Source organism: Notechis scutatus, chromosome 6 (genome assembly GCF_049901735.1).
Source record: "Notechis scutatus isolate UNSWTSFEM ecotype Mainland chromosome 6, rNotScu1.2, whole genome shotgun sequence".
Taxonomy (NCBI): domain Eukaryota; kingdom Metazoa; phylum Chordata; class Lepidosauria; order Squamata; family Elapidae; genus Notechis; species Notechis scutatus.
Window position 1 is genome coordinate 1290876 of NC_142014.1, and position 20558 is coordinate 1311433.

Genomic DNA, 20558 nt, shown 5'->3' on the forward strand with positions numbered 1-20558 from the left:
TGTTTTCTGTTTAGAAGAAACATTAGATACAGATTGTTCTTAAAACTGGATTTTCTCTTCTGACTTATTCTCGTTTCCCATAAAATAGACCTCAGCAGATGGTGCCTACAAATGCACCTGACTCCCTTTCCCCACATCCCATATTCACTGAACTCCTACACAACCTCCAACTTCCCTTCCAACTCTTGTTATTTTGTTAGAAATAAAAGAACCAACTCCACCAACTTTGCACTTCTTTTCTGGAAACTCTTACAGCAGCCCTTTATTTTCCCCCAAACAACAGAAGATCATCACACTCCCACTACAACGGTAGCAACATAGCAAGTTCTTCTTCTTTTATTTTCAAGGAAAGGGCTAAAATGTACTATACCACCAATGGCTAATTCAGCATAGTGGTTTCATTCCATGCACATGTTTGCATGTGTGCCTGAGGAACGGAGAAAGTAAGTTATATAGGAGCCCTAATGGTGCAGTTGTTAGAATGCAGTATTGCAGGCAAACTCTGACCACACTCTGGAATTCGATCCTGACAGGCTCAAGGTTCACTCAGCCTTCCATCTTTCCGAGGTTGGTAAAATGAGGACCCAGATTGTTGGAGGCAATATGCTGACGTTGTAAACCACTCAGAGAGGGCTCTAAAGCACTATGGGGTGATATATAAATCTAAGTGCTATAAGTGTATACGTGAGCATACATGAGCATGTTGCCCAGGTGGACAAGAAACACAGGTTATGTATGGGAGAGTATCTATCTGCAGGGAGGAGACACTAAAGAAAAGTGTATTGAAGACAGTATGTATTCATTTACAGGTACAGAGGCCTGACTTTTAACAGATCTAGAAATCTGAGATTTGCTTATAATGCTCATTTAAACTTTAGGCAGTAAATCTTACTTTCTCCTTTCTTCAGCCAGCTCATAACCTGTTCTGGAGAAACCACTACTTCTTCATTCAGATCTTCAACATAGATTGTTCTCTAGAAGAGAATGAAACACTCGATTATTATACCAATCAATATTCTTTATCAGTTGTGAATATTGTGCCTTGTACTTGCATACATAACTGGGCTCAATGGTTGACTCTGATTTAACCATGAATAAAACCTTCAGAAAAACCTAGCCAGTCTGGGAACAACCCAGAGTAATTGAGACTAGCGAGGCAGTGCCTGCAATAGTCTTGCTGGAGAGCAGCACTAGGGGTGTCCAGCCTCATGTACTTACATTGATGTCTTCACGAACTACCAAGGACTTCTTTTTCCTAATGTTACTGCATAGCAAGTCTTGTATAGTTTCATTATGAATTTCCATGTATGATACACGGAGCGGGAATTCCCTGTCTGGAATCTAAAAATTATGAGATATTACATTCGCCAATACTTCTGAAGACAACTTGTTCCACAGATTAATGCCATTAATCACTAAGCTTTCCTATTTGCATTCCTAGCCATGCTTTATTCTTTGTTAGGCTACACCTCTAATTACATCAAGTCATCTAGATGTCAGTGATGATGACAGTTTAACACTAGAGGACTCATGGCTAAAGAAAGGCAAATGTATACATTTATAACACAACCTTCTTCATAAGAATTTTGTGGTCAAAAAGGTTTTTAACTCAACTTGTGACAGTCCCAAGAATGTGCTCCCCCAGATAGTGAATTTAAAACATTATTCTTTCTATGCGGCTAAAAAACTTCGTGAAAGAGGCTTTTAGCTGTTATTTTGAATTGTAAAAGCATACAGGTAGTCACTGACTTATGACTTTTCAAAATTACAGCAACTTAAAAAAAAAAGACTTATGGCCATCCTCCCACTTACAACTATTGCAGCATCCCCGTGGTCAGTGTTTGGCAATTGGCAGTTTATAATGGAGGTCACATGATCACTGAGACTTTCCCAGCCAACTTCCGACAAGCAAAATCAATGTGGGAAGCTATATTTGTTTACCAACTGCAGAAAAAAAATCACAAAATCATAGGAGGCTCACTTAACTGCCTTGCTTAGAAGTTTCAGTCCCAATTATGGTTGTGTAAGTGAAAAACAACCTGTATTGTGGGCACTCATGCAAAATTATTTTCCAGGTATGGCTAGTTACAACTGAAAGCAAACTCCAAATTTCTTTATCTAGCCTTCCAATATGTTAATTATATATGAGCTTTGATGGCGCAGTGGTTAGAGTGCAGAACTGCAGGCTACTTCTACTGACTGCCAGCTGCCAGCAGTTCAAATCTCAAAAGGCTCAAGGTTGACTCGGCCTTTCATCCTTCCGAGGTGGGCAAAATGAGGACCCAGATTGTTGGGGGCAACATGCTGACTCTGTAAACAGCTTAGAGAGGGCTGTAAAGCATCGTGAAGTGATATATAAGTCTGTTATTGCTACTATGACCCCAACTTTTTGTGAGCAGAAGAGCACACTTCCCAATAAGTGTTCTGATTTGCTTTTGGCTCTGGCAGCCTCCTTGATATAACCCCAGCCTCTTTTCTCTTCCACAGTAATCCTCTGTGCACACTGTAGATTGGGTCAGTTGACCAGAACTTTACACAGAAGCCTCCCTGATTACGCCTTTAAAAGATACATAAGTTGTGTTAAATTAAAAGAACATTTACTGCTTCTACAACGGGCTCTGGAAAGTTGCTTTCAACCCAGCATATTTTTACATGGAGCTGGAAAACCAGAGGGAGTGAGACTCTCTGATAACCTTCCATTCATTTTCTTGTAGCCTCTGGGATGGCAATCATGACATACAGCCTGAAAAATGCTGACACGAGAGGCTAGGAACTCAGATGCACTTTCAATATCAGTCATATCCATTTCGGCAAAAGCATTGGTTAGCTGAAATAGAAACATTCAGTAGAATCACTTACTCCACAGATTGTACTAAAAACATCGTCAATTGCCATTGGTAGGATACCTGGCTCATCTTTGGTACCCAATGTTGTGTACGTTTTGCCAGAAGCTATCTGACCGTAAGCAAAAATAGTGCCTAAAAAGAAGTAGAATGACTACTTTAAATTAATAGCCACATGCACAAATATACACAAAAGGTTATTATTCAAAGTACCATTATATCCTTGAACTGCCGACTTGATAATAGAAGCAGTCACACCTTGGTAGACTTCCTTTGTACTGTTGTTAGAGTGGAACACACGATCTTCAAAAGAAAGCAAAAAGTTTAATTTGTAGACACCGTGCCCAGTCCCTGAAAAATCACCAGGCTAATATAGGTATTCCTCAATTTACAACCATTCATTTAGTGACTATTTGAAGTTACAATGACACTGAAAAACTCAACTTATGACCATTTTTCACACTTACAACATTTACAGCATCTCCACAGGATCAAAAATTTGGACACCTGATAACTGACTCATATTTATGACAGTTGCAGTGTCCTGGGATCATGTGATCACTTTTTGTGATCTTCTAACGAGCAAAGTCAATGGGGAAGCCACATTCACTTAACCATGTTACTAACTTAACAACTGTAGTGATTTACTGTGATTTACTGAACATCGTAAAATGGAGCAAAACTCACTTGTCTTCCTTAAAAACAAACCTTGGGCTCAATTGTGGTAAATCAATGACTGCCAGTATTTTGTAAGCTGAAGCAACTTTGCACAGTCAAACCAATTGCTTGAGGATGTATCATGCCAATAATGAACAACAATTGGGAATGAGCTGTACGATAAGTATTAGCATTTGTATAGTTATTTGGCTTATGCTGAATCACAAGTATTATCCTTCATATAGTATCCTATTTAATGGTTATACATAAAGTTTTTTATTCTGAGTATAACCTGGAAATGCACAATATTCATTTTTCTGTGGAAAAATGAAGATGTAAGAAAATTCACCAAAGACAGAAGAACAAAAATTAAGATACGAAAATTTCCAGAAAAGGAACTGCTGAAAAATAAGAGAGCAGAAAATCCGAAAAAGAGATAAAAACTTAAACAGGAAAATCTCATTTGTAATTTTAAAAATTTACTGAAAACAGAACTATGGAACAACAATCATAGCAAGTTATGATGTTAATTGGCAAAACTCAAGAGACAACTAGGTTGCCCAGCAAAGAGAAAAATGACAAATATATCACCAAAATGATGGCCTCTGTAAAAATCTACCATATTCCAAGACAGGCTCTTGGTGCTTAAGCATCAATAGAGAAGATTACTCATCTTTTTGATAAATTAGCTTTTTGTCTCGCCTTTCTTTTTGTCATCAGTAGGCAAACCTACTGATCCTATCTATCTACTAATCTTTTCTCAACAACACTGTGAGATGGATTGGGCTATGAAAAAGTGACAAGGCCAATGACACCCAAACAATTTTTGTGCCCTAGTCAAATCTAGAATTCATAGTCTCCTGGTTTTTAGAGCTAATAAATTCAAAAAACAGTTACTTCTTGGAGGTAAAAATGAAAGGTAATATTGAATGTAACATGAACAATTAGTTACAGAAGATGTAGCAATGCACGCACTGCAATTGAACAAGTCAAAGAATTATTATTCATTCATACATTTACAAGAGTCACTGTTCTGGGCATAGAAAGAACAGTGATATCTTCCCATCATATATGCTATCTTTAGCCACCAGAAAAACAGACTGGATTACAGATTACCAAAACAAAGAATGATATTCAATGCTTCTCCTAAAAAATACACCAGTATGCATCTGCTATACACATATAAAATGAACAAAGATCAAGAAGGTTAGTTACTACATTTAGTATGGCATTTTAATTAATCAAGACATTCCATTCGTAAATTCTCCTATTACTTTACATATAATCATGCTGAAAACCACACAAATACACATATCAGGAGTTATCAAGAGCTTACCAAAGACAAACGAGTTGGTTCCATCTATTTGTGATACAGTGCAGTCTTCACTTTTCCATGAAACCTGTCCTTTTTCATCAACAAGATCTTCATTTTCTCTGAAAGAATGAATCGGGTTTTCAGGTCATTAGATTATTTCAGGAATAAAGAGAAACCTTTTCCTTAAAAATTAATATGCCCCTTGATGAGTGTTAACAGTTTGTGGATCTCATCCACACACAAGGTTTGTAGTTTCTGAAATCAAAAAATGCATACCACACTCTCAGCTGGTATGTAAACTAACATGAGAAAGAGTAGAGTTTTACCCAATTATAAATGGGAATAAGATTATTGTTATTTATTATTCTTAGAGATTAGAATGGCCCCCACTCTAATACTCTTCCGGAAAGCACTGAAGACCTGGTTCTGCCAGCGGGCCTGGGGAACCCAGAGTGGGATGGAGACCACCAAATGGCTCATGTGATCTGTTGTCGTTGGGGCAGGGGGTGGGAGTTGGGGGGTGATTTTTTCCCTCAGGTTTTGTTCTATTGTACTTTATTAATTTATTTGATTCTGTTAGTTTTTATTGTTTTTTATTTTAAATATGGTTTTACATTCTGTAAGCCGCCTCGAGTCGCCATGGGCGAATAGGCAGCAATATAAATTCGATAAATAAAATAAATAATGGAAATTAGGACTCTTCTGGTGCACTTCAGATTGATTAGGCACCATCAAGTCCATGCTGATTCTTAGTAACCAGATAGATTTTCTCCATAATGAGTGCATTTCAGACAGAGAAGCCTTTTCAGGAAAACGAGATAGAACAGACAGGTCAGACCCAAATCCTAATCATTCAGATCATAGCAGTGAAACGTTTTCAAAAGAAAAAACCAGAAAGTTCAGTTGCCTCCTGTTAGGAATATGAGTCACCTAACAGGTATTTGGGTTAGAAATATATAAACCAGGATAAACATTTTAGTACTATATCTTTAAGGGAATGCAAGACCATGCAATTGGGTGTGGTTTCTCAAACAGCCATAAGATGGAGCCAGAAACCTGGGTTGTTTAGTCTTAGTCTCAGAAGAGAGTGTGTCTGAGTTGAGTATCTCTGTTTCCTTCTGTTGGAAAGTATTGCCCTTGCTCCATTTCTTCTAATTGATATTATTGGATTTAATGTAAGTCTGATACTGAACTGTTTTTGACACTGGAATTTGTTACTGGATTGAAAACTGACTGATTCAACTTGTGAATGACTTTGGACTGCTTCTTTTGGACTTTGCTTAAACCTTTCTGGAAGTAAAAACCCACATTTACTCTACAGTGTATCTGTGTACTGTGTATTATTCCAACACTTCTCCCAAATACGTCTCCCTGTATGCGCTCATTCTCCTAATGGGGAATTACCTCAACACCTCCTGAAAAAGCACCTTTGGGACAACCAAGACCTGAAGGACTGAGAATCCCTACAGACATTCAGATCACAGTTTAATATTAAACATTTCACTATACTGACCCCTGGAAGGAGGATGGGGGTGTAGGATTTATTCCCTCCTTATATACATTAGATTAGATAAAGTCAGTTCCTTCCTTCTGTCTCTCCATTTAACAGGTATTAAACAGCCATAAGATGGAGCCAGAAACCTGGGTTGTTTAGTCTTAGTCTCAGAAGAGAGTGTGTCTGAGTTGAGTATCTCTGTTTCCTTCTGTTGGAAAGTATTGCCGTTGCTCCATTTCTTCTAATTGACTGATATTATTGGATTTAATGTAAGTCTGATACTGAACTGTTTTTGACACTGGAATTTGTTACTGGATTGAAAACTGACTGATTCAACTTGTGAATGACTTTGGACTGCTTATTTTGGACTTTGCTTAAACCTTTCTGGAAGTAAAAACCCACATTTACTCTACAGTGTATCTGTGTACTGTGTATTATTCCAACACTTCTCTCAAATACGTCTCCCTGTATGCGCTCATTCTCCTAATGGGGAATTACCTCAACACCTCCTGAAAAAGCACCTTTGGGACAACCAAGACCTGAAGGACTGAGAATCCCTACAGACATTCAGATCACAGTTTAATATTAAACATTTCACTATACTGACCCCTGGAAGGAGGATGGGGGTGTAGGATTTATTCCCTCCTTATATACATTAGATTAGATAAAGTCAGTTCCTTCCTTCTGTCTCTCCATTTAACTTATTTTCATAAGCTCCTACTATGAAAGGGAAAATTGGAAAGGAGAATCCTATTATTCCCTCTCTATATTATTATTATTATTATTATTATTATTATTATTATTATTATTATTATTATTATTATTATTATTATTATTATTATTATTATTATTATTATTATTATTATTATTATTATTATTATTATTATTATTATTATTATTATTATTATTAATTATTATTATTATTATTATTAATTATTTCTCTCTCTACATTAGATAAAGTCAGTTCCTTCCTTCTGTCTCTCCATTTAACTTATTTTCATAAGCTCCTACTATGAAAGGGAAAATTGGAAAGGAGAATCCTATTATTCCCTCTCTATATTATTATTTATTATTATTATTAATTATTATTAATTATTATTATTATTATTATTTATTCCTCTCTCTACATTAGATAAAGTCAGTTCCTTCCTTCTCCGTCTCTCCCTTTAACTTACTTTCATAAGCTCTGTACTACAAATGCTACATTGAACTGGAGGAAAAGCGGAGCTACAAAACTGGCGACCCCGAAAGAGCAAATCAGAAAAAAAAGGCAACCGCTATCTAACCATAATCTAATAATAAAACTAAAACCACCTCGCAATGAGCGGCCGCACTCTCACGCAAACGGTAACGCCCCCTTCTTCCCTCCCGCCGCCTGGCTTCTAAAGGTCTTTTCTTTTTCCAACGGAGCCTCCGTATTTAAATTTTCTCCCAGGGCGCTTCCGATTGGTCGGTTGGCGAGGCAAGACCAAGTTCCTCCCAAGGCGGACTGAACCATTATTCCAGAGAGGGGTGGGTGGGTCGCCAAGGGCGAATGGAAACCTCCTGTAAAAGGAAGAAACGGGATGGAATTAATCATTATTAGAGGAGAAGTCCATGCGGTATGGATTCCGGTCGCTTTTCTTCCAGGAAAGAGAAACGTGAAAAATGAGTGGCGATATATGTATATCTATCTATATTTCGTATTATTTGCCTTTAAAAAACAAAAAAAACGGCGGTTGGGGATAGAGTTAAAAAGGCGGGCCTTAGAAGGCCGAAGAACCGCGAAAGCGGACGCTGATTGGCTGAAGGAGGCCTTCGGTTTAAACCCTGCAAAACGAGCCCGGGGTCCCGGTCGTGTCTCCGCTTCTTTGGTCAGCTGCCAAATTGGAAACAGTGGCTGCGTTCATGGACCAGGCTCTAGCCATGGTCAGGGGAAGCATCGTGGTTCGCTAAATCAAACCACGGTGCTCCCACTGACCACGGCCAAGCGTGAATCTGGGGTTGCGGGATGAAAGAGACCCCGAAGGCCCCAATCGGTTGCATCAGCATAAACGGGTCAGATGGAAATGCGGTTGTAATGAGATGGGGGGGGGGGGGATACAAAGTGTGGTAGTCCAGGTGATGGATGTGTTGGAAGAAATATCCTTCGGGATTCAGTTCCAAGTGGGGAAAAAGACACTGGAAAGGTGGAGGCTGCTTGGAAAGATGCTTTCAGGATGGACAGGACCCCATGGCTTGGAGCGTCAAAGTGAAAAGGACCATCAGGTGCTTCAGGATGTTGGGTGAAGGAAAAGAAGGGCCAAGGGGCCGAGAGACCCTTCGTTATATACCCTCTGTTGGGCCCCCACCTCCACGTTTCCGGGGTCTTTCCCCCGCTTGGAACTGATATTTCTTCCAACAGATGGAAATGGAGCAAGGAGAGAGTCAATCTGGAAATAAGGAGAAGTTTTCTGCCAGTGAGAGCAATCAACCCATGGAACAGAAGCTGCTTTCGGGTGTTGTGGGAGCTTCATCACTGGAAGCTTTCAAGAAAAGATTGGACTGCCATCTATCAGAAATAGTGTAGGGTCTCCTGCTGGAGCGGGGGTTGGACTAGATGACCTACAACAGGGGTGTTAAACTTGATTTCATTGAGGGCTGCATCAGGGTTGGGTTTGATCTTGGAGGCCCAGAGTGGGTAGTGCCAGCTTGACATGGCTTGTGTTGGGGGCGCCTGTGGTGGCCCGAGCACTCTGCCAGCAAAACCAGGCTCCTGAACTCCATTTTGGGCTGCAATGGCCTCCTGCAACCTTCGGCCAGTGAAAATGGAGCTCGGGAGGTCCGTTTTCGCTGGCAGAGGCACTGCGGGCCAGTTCTTCACTCTTTCCAGGGCAGTCCCCTGGGCGAGATCTAAGCACCCCATGGGCTGGATTTGCCCCTGGGCCTTGAGTTTGACACCCCTGACTTACAAGGTCCCTTCCAACTCTTAATCTGAAGTAACCTTGTAAAGAAATCAAAAATTAAATATGGCTATGATTGATTATGTATTGCCTTTGGAAGAAAGAAAGAAAAAGGAAGGAAGGGCAAAGATGTATATGTTCAAGATGACGAGGTTGGAAAATAAGGATGGCAAGTATTTGTGTAAAATATGTTTTCTTTGGAATAACATGGATGGTATTGACATATCATATTTGTGAAAAACTGGCTTATGAACATACAGTATCGCCATTTTGTCTTACTGCATCTGGCTTTAAGCAAGTTATCTAAGTTATCTAAGATTGCCACCAGTACCATATTTAATAAATTGTTTCCTTGTTGAAATAAAATAGTTAATAAGCTATTAAACATTACTCTTTTTCATCTTGGTGATACATCACAACTGCTGGAAACAAATTTCATTCAAAATTGAGATTTATTGCTATTTCAAACTGCTTTCTTTTAAAAAAAAAACTATTTCAGAGTTTTATTTTTCATTTACTCATCAAAGTTACTACAAACCATCAATGTATTTTACAGAATACAGTATTAGAATACATTTGTAAAAAAGTTTATCCTTAACAAAACTATAACAGAATTTTTGAGCTTAATCCTCGTCCTCGTCTTCCTCTTCCTCCATTTCTTCCATTTCTTCTGCTTCCAGTGCCTCCTCTTGGGCAACCTTGAGTGTCATCTCTTCTTCCACAGTTGGATCAAGGCCTTCAGTGACTTCAGGTCCAATAATATATTCTAGCTGCACTGGAGGTGGCAATGTAGGGTTGAAATTTTCTGGACTGTATTTGTGACCCCAGCCAATGTAAATGTTATCAAATTTCCTAAAACAAAAAGCAGAAGACTCTAACGTTATTAAAAATGCACATCTAATTAGTGATGCCTCTTTCCTCCAGCCCCCCCCCCCCCATCTCACCCTGGGCAATGTGTATCACTCTTTCCCAATCAAGTTGGGACTTCCAAGCCTCAGAATTTCTAGCTAACATGACCATGAAATGCTCCAGAATGGGAAAAATTGATCCCCTCTATATATATCTCTTACCAAGTTTATTTTTATTTTTTATTTTATTTTATTTGCCAATTGTTTACAAGATAGTAAGTATAAGTGTATACATAGTTGTGAATACATGAAATGGGTAATACATGAAATAAGAAAAATAAAAGAAGAATAAGAGAAACAAAAGGACAGGGACGGTAGGCACGTTGGTGCGCTTATGCACGCCCCCTACAGACCTCTTAGGAAAGGGGTGAGGTCAATAGTAGACAGTCTAAGGTTAAAGTTTTGGGGGTTTGGGGAAGAAACTACAGAGTCGGGTAGAGTATTCCAGACATTGACCACTCTATTGCTGAAGTCGTATTTCCTGCAATCAAGTTTGGTGCGGTTAACTTTGAGTTTGTATCTATTGTGTGCTCTTGTGTTGTTATGGTTGAAGCTGAAGTATTCATTGACAGGTAGGACATTGCAATGTATGATTTTATATACCATGCTTAAATCAGACCGAAGACGGCGTAATTCAAGGTTTTCTAGTTGTTTCCTTTGTCTATTCTGTGTACACTGCAGAACATCTGTTCAAATTTTCTTCAGTTGAGAGGAGTCCAGAAAATAGATGCATGATTATAGCTTTAAAAATACATAGAGCGGTATTCCCCTGCCTACACAATTGGCAGCAAAAAACATGTTTATTAGCATACATCTAGTTTGGCCTTAGCGTGGACAAGTTGAGGAAAGTATGAAGAAAATGGCTTTGGGAACTCTGCAATCTCTTAATAATTTTTCCAGGCTAAATCATATGCCTGGGAAGGAGTTGAAATCCACAAGTCTTAAAGTTGCCAGTGTTGGAGACCCCTGCACCTTAACCCATGGGGACTTTTTTTTTCTGGACTTCTGTAGTCACTGGCTAGATGCAACCTATTTTGAAGGTTGGCTTCTCATTCCCACAGCAAATTCCATCCCGTTCTGTCCTGTTTTCAGATAGTTATCTTGCTGATGGGCAGAGAGTGAATCCCACACTTCTTAATTTGTTTCTAACAGATCAGTTGTATAATTTATAGCTTGAAAAAAAAAGGACTAAAGGATGCATTGTATTATAGTCACATATACCAAACTGCCTGGCTTGATCCCAAATTTTGTTGTGGAAAAGATTAACGTTTACATTTCTCAGTAGATGCCACTGGCTTGATTTGAGTGAAAACTGTATAAAAACAGTGCCTTTTAGTCCTCTATAAATAAGTAAACCAACCATTGATTGAGATGGAAAATTACAAAACAGAGATTTTATAATTGGAAGTAATCACAACATTACATTGATCCTGATTGCCTACCTTCCAACAGCAAAGGCGTATGCTCCAGGCCACAAGTTAGCTTGAAGGACAGCAAGGGCATATTGAGGAACTAAATGTGTTGAAGCATCAGAGGAGCATGGAGTGATGTTTTGAATATCTGTTAAGAACAAATTGATTTTGGGGTATCAGAAATATTTTGTACCAAATTATGGTGTTGGGATAAACTAACAGAAAAAGATCAGAAGCCATAGTCCTGTGTATAGAAAAATACGCCTTTATATTAAAAAGTTTAATTGTGTACCATGGGATAAGTTGATTTAATAAAATCACTCCATGGTTGACCATGACCTGCTTTCTCACTGGCCAAAACATCCATGTTCCCAAAACTTAAGAAGAAAAGAGAACCAGCCAGGTGAGGTTTTTGCTGTAGTACCTGCATCTTCAGAGAGGGGTGTGAGAAGAAGAGGTCCTGTTTCTTGTAACTCTTCTGGCTCTTCCTGTTTCTCTTCTTCATCCTCCTCTTCCTCCTCTTCCTCTGATTTTTGATAGGGATTAATCCAGATACAGCGCCCCTGCACCCAAAGGAACCAGAGTCAGCGAGGTCAATGACTTGTTTCATTTGCCTACAAGGCCACATATATATGCCACACTTCTCTCCACTCAATGTCTCCAGTGCCTTATCTTAGCTCTCCTCAGTCAGGCTTATTCACCTTCAGTAAGCTGCCTGGCATTTTAAAATCGTGCCATACCTGAGTGTATGGATCATTTTTGGGGCATATACCCACCAGACTCAATTATTTGGAAGCCTGCACTCACAAACAAAAAAATCTCCACACCACAAGCCAAGCAAACACCTGGGCACAAACAGACCCCCCCCCGATACCTCCAGCTCAAACACACCCCAACTAGGCACCCAGATGAAACCTAGCTTCCTAATAAATGATAGCCGTCCGTTTACTCGAAGCCAAGCTGCACTAAAAGCCTCCAATACAGGACACACAATGTTGCCAGCCAATCAAGACAAAAAACGCTACAAAACAGACAGAAGATATTAGAAACACCAATCAAGCAGAACACAGCAAACTCCAAGACCAATAAACACAGACCAAGACTCCCAACCAATCAGGATGAAGAAAAAACCATTCTAACAGCAGTAGGCTAGCACCAAATTTAAAACAGAAACGGCTGTGAAAGCCTGACTCACAGACGAACACAATACAGAAGCCTGATGATGACAGATGAGATTCTGCCGAAACGTCGCTACAACGAACAAAGCTGAATACCATACATATATATACAGTATATATACAGTATATATACTAGATAGATAGATAGATAGATAGATAGATAGATAGATAGATAGATAGATAGATAGATAGATAGATAGATAGATAGATAGATAGATAGTCTCTTCAGCTTTGTTCGGGTATTTTCCCACGTCATTATAGTTGTGCTTTTAAAGTTGTAGCAACGTTTCGACAGAATCTCATCTGCCATCATCAGGCTTCTGTATTGCGTTCGTCTGTGAGTCAGACTTTCACAGATGTTTCTGTTTTAAATTTGGGGCTAGCCTACTGCTGTGCCAGAATGGTTTTTTCTTCATCCTGATTGGTTGGGACCAATCAGACCAAGACTCCCAACCAATCAGGATGAAGAAAAAACCATTCTGGCACAGCATATGGTCTCACAAGGGGTCTGAGGATCTCATCTCGGTACCTAATGGCAGTCAGGTTACCTCTGGCGAGCACATGGAGGGCTGTGCGGCCCCCTAAAGAAATGCCACCCCACACCATTACTGACCCACTGCCAAACCTGTCATGCTGGAGGATGTTGCAGGCAGCAGAACATTCTCCACGGCGTCTCCAGACCCTGTCACATCTGTCACATGTGCTCAGTGTGAACCTGCTTTCATCTGTGAAGAGCACAGGGCGCCAGTGGCGAATTTGCCAATCTTGGTGTTCTCTGGCAAATGCCAAACGTCCTGCACTGTGTTGGGCTGTAAGCACAACCCCCACCTGTGGACGTCAGGCCCTCATACCACCCTCATGGAGTCTGTTTCTGACCGTTTGAACAGCCACATGCACATTTGTGGCCCGCTGGAGGTCATTTTGCAGGGCTCTGGCAGTGCTCCTCCTGTCCCTCCTTGCACAAAGGCGGAGGTAGCGGTCCTGATGATGGGTTGTTGCCCTCCTACGGCCTCCTCCACGTCTCCTGATGTACTGGCCTGTCTCCTGGTAGCGCCTCCATGCTCTGAACACTACACTGACAGACACAGCAAACCTTCTTGCCACAGCTCGCATTGATGTACCATCCTGGATGAGCTGCACTACCTGAGCCATTTGTGTGGGTTGTAGACTCCGTCTCATGCTACCACTAGAGTGAAAGCGCCACCAGCATTCAAAAGTGACCAAACCATCAGCCAGAAAGCATAGGAACTGAGAAGTGATCTGTGGTCACCACCTGCAGAACCACTCCTTTATTGGGGATGTCTTGCTAACTGCCTCTGCTTTCCACCTGTTGTCTATTCCATTTGCACAACAGTATGTGAAATTGATTGTCAATCAGTGTTGCTACCTAAGTGGACAGTTTGATTTCACAGAAGTGTGATTGACTTGGAGTTACATTGTGTTGTTTAAGTGTTCCCTTTATTTTTTTGAGCAGCGTACATATACATATACTATACTATACTATACTATACTATACATACATACATACATACATACATACATACATGTAATATCTACATTAACTGCATTATATATTACTACATTTAACTACATTAAAGATAATTATGTAAAACCATCATACGAATGTACAATTATTATCCTATTGCCATCATTCTGATAATATTTTCATTGCTTTCAGAACAGGCATAGTCAATTTCCAGGAACATCCATATATATCTAATCCCAGAGGTTAAATAAACTACACAGCATGGTTCAATAAAGTAAAGCTGATTGTCTTGTCCTTATTTCCTATCAAAATCTTACACCTGTCTCATATTATTAGCTGTGTAATGCAGGTAACAGGTGAGAGGCAGATTACATCAATAGAAAGATCTATATACATAAATACTGACAGATAGGGAACAGGTGGCTTTTTGACAAAAGTATATTGTGTTATTTCCAGCATTATACCATTTCTGATGCTTTTTAGTATGAATGCTTGGAGAACACAAACAGAAAACAGGTTATTTTGAATTAGTTTTCTTATGTTTTTATTGATCATGTAAAACACTTATATTATCAGGGAGGCCACCACCAATAAAGCTTTCTATCCTTGTTCATTAATTTTAATGATGGGAAAAATTACAGAAGGTTTTTTTTTCTGAAATGTGTTAAGAAAATAAAAATTACTAGAGTTGTAATTGATAGCACTAAAGCTGTTCTGGGGTTCAGATTTTGTTAAGCATACCTGTTTTAAAATATTCTGTACATGATGCACCCAGTTGGAAAGGGTATCCAACATCTCTGGCACAGGAATGGGTTCAAGTCAGGATTTTCTTCATAATTGTCTCTTCCAGCTCCGCCTTCTTCTTCGTCTCCTTCTCCAAACTGATAAAACCCGAGTGGAGTGACCTGTGTTGCCGCTGAAATGCAGGCAATCTGAGCCCTCAGATAATTAGCTTCATTGCCTGGGAAAGGTGGATAACACACAACGGCAGCATCTAACTTTCCCACTAAGAACTTCTTAATTTTCCTGGTGTTCACGATCTGAGCTGGAGTCACCTGGGGTAATTTCATCCAAGGTTTGCCTGGTTCATTGCAAACATAATAAGTGTATTTATTAGCACCGGTCCGATAATCTTCTTTTGGGATTACGGGTGGTGGCTTGTAGTTGGGTTTTGGTGGCTCATCTTTTCCTTCTTCATCTTCTTCATCTTCATCCCTGGCCTCAATTCCCTCTTTTAGTCCTTCCTCGGCAGTTTCTTCTTCCTCTGCTTCTTCCTCTTCTTCTCCTTCACGGAATTCAACTTCAGCTACAATATAGTTGGCTTCAATACCTAAGAGTTTGCCCCAGAAGCGACATGTTTGGATTGGATGAGTGGCAACCAGTTGTTTGAGGGCAAGGAATATGTGATAGTATTCTTCTGAGCTCAAACCAATTCCAGCCTGTTCAAAATAGTAAGCTGTCTCCATTACATTGGGTAGAGGAGTTTCTGGCTAAAGAGGAAAACCTTCAATTAGGAAGCATAATAATGGAATAGTGTTTCACTATATATCTAAGCATTTATTCCTACTGGAGCAATCCTAAACATACTTATAAATTAGCACTGAATTTAATAGGATTCACTCACAAGTAATACATAGCCTTGACATTTTCCTCCCATGTAATGTTCGTTGCAGTGAATAGTCTGAAAAATTACTGCGCGCAAGAGTACAATGCTACCTGAATATAGTCTACTACCTGAATATAGGGTTAATTGGAGTAGCAGATAACCTGCTTTTGATCAAGCTAACCAGCATGGTACAAACATACCAAATAGTTTATGAAACTTATGATCAACCCATGGTACAAATTCTATCAAATGGTTGATGAAAATTATGCAGAAAATCCCACATTTATCTCCATCCCTAATCATTTGTGTAATATATCTGTGAATGAATATGCATCTGCTTGAGATATACTGATACTTGACTTACAATTGTTCATGTAGTGACCGTTTGAAGTTATAACAGCACTGGAAAAAAGTGACTTATGACCCTTCTTCACACCTATGACCATTGTAGCGTCCTGTAGTCACATGATCAAAATTTGGATGCTTGGCAATTGGTTCATATTTATGATGGTTGATTTATGATGCCTGCAGTGTCTTGGGGTCATGTGACCACCTTCTGCAATCCCCTGACAAAGTCAACAGGGAAGCCAGATTGTCTTAACAACTGTGTTACTAATTTAACAACTCCAGTGATTCACTTAACAACAGTAAAATGGGGGAAAACTCACTTAACAAATGTCTCACTTAACAATGGAAATTTTGTAATGTAATAGACTAGATAATTTTGTAATAGAAATTTAATAGATTGATATAAAATATAATATAGACATATATAACCATTAGATGAAAGTGTAACATAAATTTTAAAATAAAATTTGGAATATCTTGTATAAAATGATGGAATAAATAGTTTAGTCATGGATGATTAATAACTGATAAATATATAAGCATATGTTAGTTTGACAATATGAAAATTGATATAAACTGTGAGTAATGACTACAAAAGGATAACACAAAAGATTTGTAATCAACTGACACATTGTATGTATATAAAATGAAAGATGGTTTTATGTTTTTATGTTTTGTTTGTATATGTTTGTCTTAAGAAATAAAAACTTTTTTTTAAAAAATGGAAATTTTGGACTCAATTGTGTCTGTACATCAAGGAATACCTGTATAAGGTTTGTCTGTTTATCTCCTTTCTACAACCATGAAGCATGTACATGCCCCATAAAATAGGGCAAAATGGAGCAAAATTCACTTAGCAAATGTTTTACGTAGCTATATAAATTTTGGGCTCAATTGTGCTTACAAGTGAAGGACTATTTTATTGGACTGACTCACCAATTCCTCTTCTGGTTTTTGATCTGCGCCATCTCCACCACCTGCCTTTTGGAACAGAGTTTTGTACATTTCAGCCAATTCAAATGTTGGATGTTTTTCAAATTCATCTCGGAGGGTGTCCAATTTCTTTTGGAATCGAGCACACTTTATATCCTTACTGATGTTCTCGATTATATCTGCTGGATTTTCAGGCCGCTCTTCCAGAATCTTTGCCAACATGTCAGAAAGATGATCATACCTATGTGTTGTGGCTCCGAGTCCTGAGTCTGCATTCTTAGAGGAAGAGGATTCAGAAGATGAGGAGGAGGTGGAATTGGGAATGCCTTCCTCCCCAGGACCTTCCTCTTCGGCAATGCCTTCCTCCCTGATTATGCCTCAGGTTTCGGCAGATAACCGAGAGGGACAGCATGAGGCTAATCAGGAGGAGGAGGAGGGCATATCGGAGCAGCCTGTGACAGAGAATCAAGCAGACGAATGCTGGCTTGATGCTAGGCAACGTCGCAGGAGGAAGTGTGAGATGCAGCGCAGGAGGCGTGGACGAATCAGAGACTGAGCTGAGTTAGTGACACACCCCACAGGGAATAAAAGTGGGTGTGTTTGCTCTAGGAACTTCGCACGGGACAAAGTGTGAATTTTTCTGTGGAGATTCGTTGTATCCTGTTTCTGGAAAGCTCTAGTGATTTATGTTCCTGTTATCTCTTCGGACTTGGCAGATACTGCCAAAAACATAGCCAGCTCAAGGAATTTAACTCAGTAAATACTGAATCTTCTTGTCTGCTTGTATTTGGTCGGAGTTGGGACTTCTCATCTATCCTGTGAAGGTGAGACATAACACCTATGTAATTATGAAAAAGAATTGCTATTGACCAACTAGGACCACCAATCACTGGCTCATTCCTCTCCCATGCTACTTCATTAGCTTTAAAACCAACCATTGTCAGAGAAGACCTATGACACCTGAAGATGTTACAAACTTTATTATCATCAAGATGCTGGGCTCAGAGGATGGAGGACGAACTTTTAGTTCATCCTCCATCACAGAAGCATGGGGTGACGTTTGGACAGAAATTTTGTCCCAGTCCAACTGATCTCAAAAGGAGAACAAAAAGTGGGAGCATTATGTACAGTGTTGAGTCCTGTACAAAACAGAATATCCATGTAATTGTAAATAAATAGTGGTACAAGCCTTTGTGGTCTGTAATCCATTTCTTAAGGTTGATGCATCCAATGAAGTGAGCTAAATTTGTTACAGCATAATCCTCAAGTATGCCATAATAAATTTAGAGTGTCAAAAATCTAGGTGTCAGTAAAAGGATACTGAAAGTTCTTTGCTGTCATTTAGCAGTGATGCAAATATTTGCTACCCAGGTATAGTAGACTTATGAAATGTATCAATTTTAAAAACAGGCCACACAACTCAGGTTTTACTCAAGCAAACTAATCCAATGACAATTCTGGAAACTATTATTCAGCTTGGATTAATTTAAAAGCTCAGTGCTCCTTTATAATCTTTAAAGCTGGGACGGAGTAATATTTTTAAATAAAGAGTTTGGAGATAAATGATATCAACTTCTGTAACTTTTGGAGTTACAGGTTCTGCAAATTTATCAGATCCGAGTTGCAAATATCAGGGTTTTGACTTAAAAGGCTGGAGTTTCCTCTATCTCTTTGCTGCCATCTAGTGTCTTATCGGGCTTCTGCAGCAGCAATCGCATAAGTATAAATTTCTTATTTTTTGTGTGAGGTCCGCTTCCCAATCCAGCTCTAAAATGTACCCATTGGTTCAAACGTTAAACTCTGGTTGGACTGCCGTTGCTCAAAAACTCACAATGGCCGGCTTCCCACAACCACAAAAGTTAAACGGAGTGTGGTAGGCAAACCCAACACTGCTTGCAATTAATCTTGTTTCTTTTTTTTCTTTCCCCACGAACAGGGCCGTCTTAACAGCATTAAGGGGCCCAGGCAAAGCAGTGTACTGAGGCCCCTATGACAACTACTCACAGGAATAAAAACGGTCAATACAATGAAACATATATTTGCAGGTTAGTATTAATTTTTTAAAAACTCAGTAAAATGTAAGCAATAGCTTGCTCTGTTTATATGACGCAAGGTGGATTGAAGGATTAACGTACACCAGAGGTCTCCAAACTTGGCAACTTTAAGACGTGTGGACTTCAACTCCCAGTTCAATTCTGGGAAGTTGAAGTCCACATGTCTTAAAGTTGCCAAGTTTGGGGACCCCCGATGTACACAGATTAGTATGGGGCCCAGGGGCAAGTGCCCATCAGGCCCAGGCATTAACACAGCCCTGCCCGAGAATCACTGGCACCTGCGGGTGCAGGTTTCCTGGCCGAGGCAGTTTTTGGTTCCATTCCTCTACTACTCACAAGCTGACGCCAGTTTTGACGCTGGTTCGCAACAGGTAGGCTTTGGCATTCTTTATCGCCAGAGCCCGAGGACCCGGATCCGGAATTTGGTCTTTGTATAAATTCATCATCCCCAGCTGGGACAGGTAGCCAGGTTCCTGGGGCTGATAAGGGCCGTGACTGTCCGACTGCAGGATCTGGCTGCTCCTGGATGCCGAGGTTGGGAAAGTGGTCCCTGGCCTCTGATCCAGGAAGCTGGGTGGCTGCTGCGGCAGCTGCTGCCAAGACACGCCGGCCCTCGAATCCGCCATGGTGCCCCTCGATTGAAAGAGGGCGCCTCTGGCTTGCTGGGGCTGGTAGACGTTGCCTCGGCCTTCCTGCTGCTGGTCGTAACGCTCAGCCGAGGCTGCTCAGGCTGGTAGACGGCGCTTCGCTGGGGCTGCACCGGGCCGGACCCAGCGGCTGGCTCTCTTCACAGGGGACCCCGTCCGCATCAGGCACGTTGGGGTCCCCGGCTGGTCTTCGGGGGGTTCTTCCATTTGGCAAAAGTGGGCGAGCGCAAGATATCGCGCTTCGCCTGGCCGAAACGCTTCGCCTTTTGCAGTTTGCGCCAAGCGTTGCTAAGGTCAACCGGGCACCGTTGCTAGGGAAAGCGGATTGGCTGCGACGCTCCTAACGAGGAAGAAGAGCGCCTCCAGTGGTCGCCTTGGGAAACCGTGTTGGGCGGGTCTGCCGGGCGTTGTTCAGCCACTGTGTGGAAATTCAGTTGCTGGGCTTAGCCAAGGCGTGAAGCCAGATCCCCCAGGACAGGGGTGTCCAACCTTGGCAACTTTAAGTCTTGTGGACTTCAACTCCCAGAATTCCTCAGCCAGGAATTCTAGGAGTTGAAGTCCATAAGTCTTAAAGTCGCTGGCTGAGGAATTCTGGGAGTCGAAGTCCATAAGTCTTAAAGTTGCTAAGGTTGGAGACCCCTGCCCAGGATTGTCGAGTTTGTTTTGTGAGCATGGTCCAGATTGCTTCGTTGACCGGACATCACTGTCTTTTTTTTAAAAAAATGTTTTAAAGAAAACATAAAAACAACACTAAT

General features: G+C 40.4%; 1 protein-coding gene and 1 long non-coding RNA gene across 2 annotated transcripts; both read right to left on the reverse strand.

Annotated features, from left to right (window-relative positions):
• Nucleotides 1-2868: 2868 nt before the first annotated feature.
• LOC148130080 (uncharacterized) lies at nucleotides 2869-7697 on the reverse strand. Its single transcript, XR_015750193.1, has 4 exons — nucleotides 7625-7697; nucleotides 4837-4934; nucleotides 3057-3146; nucleotides 2869-2978 (listed from the first exon to the last, which is right to left on the reverse strand). It is a non-coding gene; the product is annotated as an uncharacterized LOC148130080 (long non-coding RNA).
• A 1967-nt stretch (nucleotides 7698-9664) lies between these two features.
• LOC113432013 (radial spoke head protein 4 homolog A-like) lies at nucleotides 9665-17325 on the reverse strand. Its single transcript, XM_087969113.1, is given in 6 exon segments — nucleotides 9665-10083; nucleotides 11582-11699; nucleotides 11976-12114; nucleotides 14957-15033; nucleotides 15036-15705; nucleotides 17106-17325. Coding segments are annotated over 6 exon segments (1452 nt in total). The 5' UTR covers nucleotide 17325; the 3' UTR covers nucleotides 9665-9854.
• Between the last annotated feature and the right edge of the window lie 3233 nt (nucleotides 17326-20558).